General features: G+C 40.6%; 1 protein-coding gene across 2 annotated transcripts; it reads right to left on the bottom strand.

Annotated features, from left to right (window-relative positions):
- Nucleotides 1-2554: 2554 nt before the first annotated feature.
- Rpl7 (ribosomal protein L7) lies at nt 2555-5559 on the bottom strand. 2 transcript variants are annotated; one of them, XR_007212772.1, is made up of 7 exons: nt 5465-5559; nt 4633-4741; nt 4250-4416; nt 3551-3688; nt 3344-3453; nt 2923-3200; nt 2555-2786 (listed from the first exon to the last, which is right to left on the bottom strand). XR_007212772.1 is itself a non-coding variant. In XM_048358507.1 (7 exons), the coding sequence occupies exons 1-6, from the start codon at nt 5476-5478 to the stop codon at nt 2992-2994; spliced, it is 747 nt and encodes a 248-aa protein (XP_048214464.1). In that variant the 5' UTR covers nt 5479-5559; the 3' UTR covers nt 2555-2610; nt 2991. The 2 variants fall into 2 exon arrangements, 1 of the variants encoding a protein (XP_048214464.1); XM_048358507.1 differs by having other exon boundaries at nt 2555-2610; nt 2991-3200.
- Nucleotides 5560-5878: the final 319 nt, after the last annotated feature.

Here is a 5878-nt window from a genome sequence, read left to right as displayed (position 1 = left end):
ATCTTACTTTTCTGGCAGAGCTGAAGACCAAGCTCAGGGCTTTGCACTTGCCAGGAAAGTGTTCCACTGAGCCAAATCCCCAACCCCCTGTTATACTCCTACCACTCAGATCTCATTCCTTACACCATCCTCTATAACTAAATACCTAATAATTACAATGTGTCCACAAATGAAGACTATATACTAACTTGAAGAGGTTACCCTCCCTATATCAAGTGTTCAGTGCTACTCATAATGCCCCAAGATTTTGACTATCAGTACTGGGGCTTCAACTCAGGGCCTTGAAATCTTATACTAGTTTTTTCTACTCAAGGCTGGTGGTTCCACCACTTGAGCCACAACTCTAACTCCAATTTTTTGCTCATTAAATGGAGCTAAGAGTCACCCAGATTTGTCTATCTGAACTGGCTTCCAACCATGATCCTCAGATCTCAGCAAGAGTAGTTATGATTATAGCCATGAGCCACCGGCACCCAGCTTCCAAGCAGGAATCTGGAAAAGTTCAGAATCAAGTTTTACGTTGGGGAGTAGAGCCAGGAAAATAGGAAAAAAAAATTTAGGCTATGAAAACATAATACTGTATCATATAAAGAGATGTCAGGTAAGATGTTTTACTACTAGGTCAAACAATGGTCCTTCATGAGATTTCCATGCCCTAAACCCTGGAAATCTGTGAACAGGCTGTGATATGGAGAAAGTTGTACTTAAATGAAGGGTTTTGAGAGTGGGAGATTATCCTGGAGGTCAATGTTACCGCAACAGCCAGGCAGTAAGCTGGGGCTATAAGCCAATGAAGTTATTTCTAGAGCCTTTAGAATACAGTACTGCTGCTGACACCTTGATTTGAAACCAGTGAAAACTCATTTATCTTCTAGAAATGTTGAGGATTTAGCGTTTTCAATTTTACTGGTTATAGGGCTTGCACTCATGGCCTGAATGCTTTCTACTGAAGGATATTTCCACTCCACTCTGTACATTCCTGACCACTCATCTCACTGTCTTGTAGACTAGACTGACATAAAAAGCAGATGTTTTCTCTTGCTCACTGTTGTGCAAATTAGTGCACTAGTTTTTCTCATAAATGAAACACTTTGATGCAACCACTCTCATTTTGCTGACAAGGAAACTAAGATGTTTTGGGCCCCAACCTCACAGGTGAGACACATTACAAATCCAAGTAATCTAAAACTATCACTCTTAACACTATTGAACTCTCAAATACTAGGCAACACAATAGGCAGGGAAAAAACTAGAATGTTGGAATTCGGAAAGGGCACAAATGGAAATGATAAGGTCAGAGACATGGACTCATGTCTGGTAGAGTACCTGTCTACCAACCACAAAGCCCTGAGTTTGAAACCTAAAACTGGGGGGAAAGGGCATTTTAAGGAAAAATTAGCTCCCTAGGTTGGGTCTTCTGGTGGAGCTTTTTTGTTTCAAATAAATGGCATGTTTAAAGAACCTGGCTTCAAGTTAAACAGGTGTCAACTTGCATCCATTTAAGTTACCACTTCTATCCTTGTATTCAAGATTATTTCACTTTCCTCTGATGGCTTCAATTATCACAAGACATTTGTCACAGCTCTCCTTGACAGGTTTCCCACATCTGATCCTTTGCCACCCCACCTTTGCAAAGTGAAAGCAGAAATGTCTATACACACAGGTACAGTGAACAGCCATTTCTGCACCCAGTACTCCTTCAATCTGCCTATTCTTCACTAGCTCAAAAAGCTGATACTTTGAATGTCAATGTTAACTCTCTTAACAAATTATCAGTACATTATTAGCAGCAATTGACAGCAGAAAGAGCTGTTTGGACATGGGTATATGAAAACACCAAACTTTTGCTGTGAACCTAAAATTGGTCTAAAATTAAATGTTAAGAATTAAGAGCAGGACTCAAATGGTAGAACGTTTACTTAGGCACTAAATTCAATTCCTAGTACTGCACTCATAAATATCCTTGAAATCAACTAGACACAACTATCTCTCAAGACACTGGATATACAACCGACAAACTGGTCCTATACCATCTAAAAAAAAAGAAAAAGGTTCACAACTTAGAACTCTTTGGCTCCACCTAGAGCTTAATGCACCATTAAAAAACAAAACACTAATAGCTTACCAAGACAATGAATTTCTGGCCGAATACAGACACGCTCATAATCATGAATTATTTTATAGTTATCTTGTTTCTCTCCAGAACTCGCCTTAAAGAAACTTAATCTAGAGAAATAGCTTCCTGAAGTAAGAATTTCAAGAAATTTCGAATACCTCAAAATAGAAATATGCAGTTTATAGAGCAACTATGAGAAAACAGTACCAAAAAATTAACAAGGTATCTATTTCCCATTTCACCAGTTCCTTGGCATTATCAACGAAGACTACAAAAATGCCTACTTCGAGTACTTCATGTTACTTGCAACAATATCCACTTCAAGTTTTTACTAAGTTCACAAATTAAGATACTCTGAAAGTTATTTGCACATTAAGATTTACCAGTACAGTTAAAAGTAGAGGCAAGCCAATAAAAGAATCACCAATACATCTTGAGTTGCCAGCATCACTGTTTATTAACAGACCCAATTACAAAAATAGCATGGAGGATACCTGAAAGGGGGAAAAAAAACACCTATTAACAAAAAAACTTCAACAGCTTAAATGAATATAAGTCAAATTATAAAATGCTAGCAAGAGCAGCTTCTTTCCAACCACAAAAATCCTCAAAAGGAGTAACTAAACCAACTCACTATGTAAGAAAGATTCCCCCCACTGAAAATCCCAACCAATTCTTTACTTGAGCCACAGCGCCACTTCTGGCCATTTTCTGTATATGTGGTGCTGGGGAATTGAACCCAGGGCCTCATGTATACGAGGCAAGCACTCTTTCTTGCCACTAGGCCATATCCCCAGCCCCCCAACCAATTCTTAATGGAAAACAATTCAAGACCACATTTATTGTTATACCTATCTAGCATGTAGCCTCTCACCTCAGTTCATCCTTCTAATAAGCCTATTGATCTGATCCTCCCTGTTGCCAGCATCTCCACCTTCTACAAAGTGGGTGGTCTTCTTCTTCATGCCACCTCGTGGAGAAGATAACTTGAAGGGCCACAAAAAGTTATTTGCTTCCTTGAAGCGTTTCCCAACAGTATAGATCTCATGAATTAGATCCTCCATACAGATGATGCCATATTTACCTGAAAAATCCAAGATTACTGAGTCACAAATGTCTTTTTAAAAGGTTCAAGTCAATAAAATCTTGACTTACATTCTCCTTAGTCAAGGATTATAACATGGTAAAGACTCCTAATGAAATACCATCCACCCTCAAACAACTTACCAAGAGATCGAGCAATCAAATCATTATCTGTTAAGGCAATTCGCTTCTTATTGATTTTGCCATAACCACGCTTGTAGATGAGCTCATTCACTGACTTCAGGTTTGGGTACCTGAAACGAAACAGTGTGTCAAGAGACCCTGAAATTCATCTTGCTACACATAATTTAACAATAAACAGAAAACAAGGGCGAGAAAAAGGAGACTCACCCCCATGCAATATATGGTTCCACAATCCTCAGCATATTAATTGAAGCTTTATTGAGCTTGACAAAGGTGCCATTGAAGATCTGGCGAAGACGAAGAAGCTGCAATACCTTACGGACTTTCGGACTCACACCATTGATACTGCATTTGAAAGGGAGCAAAACTATTAACCTGGCTTTTGTCCATTTTTATAAACAGGAAGTTAGCAACATACAAGTGTTGAGGAACGTCATGTTGCAAAGACCTAAAACCACTGTTTTCCTTCAGTCTTCTTCAGTTAGTTTGATAACCTGAACATATAAAAGGTCCCGACTTCCTAATCATCAATCATCACTCACTTTTATGTGATATTTGTTACAACCATTTAGCTTCTAAGGTCCACTGTTAGGAGTGGCTAAGAGCTTGGGACACAGCTTAAAACCAAACCCTTACAAAGGACACCAGGCCGGCCTGCAAACTTAAGCTACTTATCTCTGAATGGCAGTGTGCATCTGCATCTGCCATCGCGGCTAGGCAGTAGGCATAGGCCTGAACAAAAATGAGATCCATCCCCTCAGTTAAGAGTGTAGTTTTAGGGCTAGGGATTGCACCCCCACCCTTCTAGTTACATCTAAAGCATTGCTACCTCAATCAGTGCTCCCAGAACTAAGTTTGTCTATAACTTTGTAGCTTTCCCTTTAAAATGCAGTCAAAACAACTTACCCTCTGATTCTGATGACAAATGCCAACTTAGGCTCTGCAGGTACATAGAAGTTGCCCGCTTTTCTGGCCATTCTAGCCATTCTGATCTCAGTTCTGTACATTTGTCTGTATTCCTTGTGATAGTGCTTGGCCTTCTCATAGATGAGCTTTCTCCTTGCCTTTCGAAGCTGAAAAACAAGTGCCAGTTAGTTGTAATTTTCTAGCTTCAAACACAATTCATATCCATTCAAAAAAAGACTAATCCGCGTGTGAATTCTTCTTGCCTCCATCTGTAATAACATTCCAAAAGACAGAACCTATGTTAGCTTGAGAACACTATGTTAGGAAACACCTCTCACTTGTTTGGCAAATAGTAATGCTGCGTCCTGCAGAAGTTTACCTACCATCTTTTCAGCACATTTCTTTCTCAGGCGCTTTATTTTCAGCTCAGCGAAATTCCTTCGCTTTTTCTTAAGGGTTTCTGGCACAGCAGGAACCTTCTTTTTCTTCTCTCTGTCATTAGCAAAACAAGATCATTACTAACTCAAAAACCTCCCAGAGCTTGTACTGAGCACTCTCAGTACAGGTATGTTTAACATACCTAGTGTCACTGGCTCTAATCATTTGAAGCTTAATTGTTCCGAGCAGATAGATGTACATAAGCCATTAACCTTCAAACTCCATTCTACTTACCATAGCCATCGCGCATGACATTAACAATAAATCCATTCAAGCCATCAGTCTCGCCCTCAGGCTAGTATGAAAAATTCACAAAGTATCAAAATATACTAACCCAAAATTTTCGTACACGACACTTTTAAGGAAAAAGTGACCAACTGTCTTCTAGCACCGCTCTAGGTTTTAAGCTGCACATGCCCAACGCACCGGTCTGACGGGAAAAACATTAAGGCTCACACAGCCGGTCAGCCAAATTCAATCCAGACATTTGGTTTGAATCTCAAAAGACCTTTCACAGAAGGGTGAACTCCGTCTGACTGCTCGGCTCCACACGTTTTTCTGCCCCTGTATCTCGTTCCTGGTATTTCCCAACCCTCAGCCCCAAGGCCGCCACTTGCCATCTCAGCCCTGGGGTCTCCACGGCTGTCACAAAGCGTCACAAACACATAGACAAGTGGACAAAGGCGCAAGCTACAGTCAAGTTGGGGAAAAATGAGGCCAAAAGTCTCGGGTTTCGGGGATGGAGAAGGATTCTAGGGAAGATGAGAAAGAACTTACTCGGCACCCTCCATGGTTCCAGCCGGAAAAGAGGAAGTTAGCGCATGCGCACTGTCCACTTAAAGACTGAGAGAATGAAGCCCCACGACTTATAGGTGTCTTAGTTTATGCCAGAAAAAAAAACCTGAAATGAGCACCCACTCCACAGGCGTAAAATTAAGAATTGCCGGATTTAACCTCTTCCAACCGACTTTCAGGTAAAATCGTATGGAAAAATAAATGCATTGATTACACCCTTTGATCAATTCGAGAGCAAAGAGCGGTGACCCGCTCTGTTCGGGGTCTTCATCTGTTGCTTTGACTGCATCAGGTTCAAACTTCACTCTTTTAATTTATCCAACTAACACACCTCACAGATAGGAACTACAAATCCCGGCATGCACCATTTCATGGCCCTCCCAAAGGGAGGGCGAC

Source organism: Perognathus longimembris, chromosome 12, assembly GCF_023159225.1.
Source record: "Perognathus longimembris pacificus isolate PPM17 chromosome 12, ASM2315922v1, whole genome shotgun sequence".
NCBI classification, from domain to species: domain Eukaryota; kingdom Metazoa; phylum Chordata; class Mammalia; order Rodentia; family Heteromyidae; genus Perognathus; species Perognathus longimembris.
Note: the sequence above shows the minus strand (reverse complement) of the source record. Positions and strands in the feature narration are given on the sequence as shown.

Bases quoted from the DNA above. Each gene is read 5' to 3' on its own strand.
- Rpl7 (XM_048358507.1), bottom strand. The intron at 4,417-4,632 runs GTAGGTAAACTT...CTTGTTTTTCAG, and splicing joins AGAAATGTGCTGAAAAGATG to CTTCGAAAGGCAAGGAGAAA. The intron at 3,689-4,249 runs GTAAGTTGTTTT...TTTCAAATGCAG, and splicing joins TTTGTCATCAGAATCAGAGG to TATCAATGGTGTGAGTCCGA.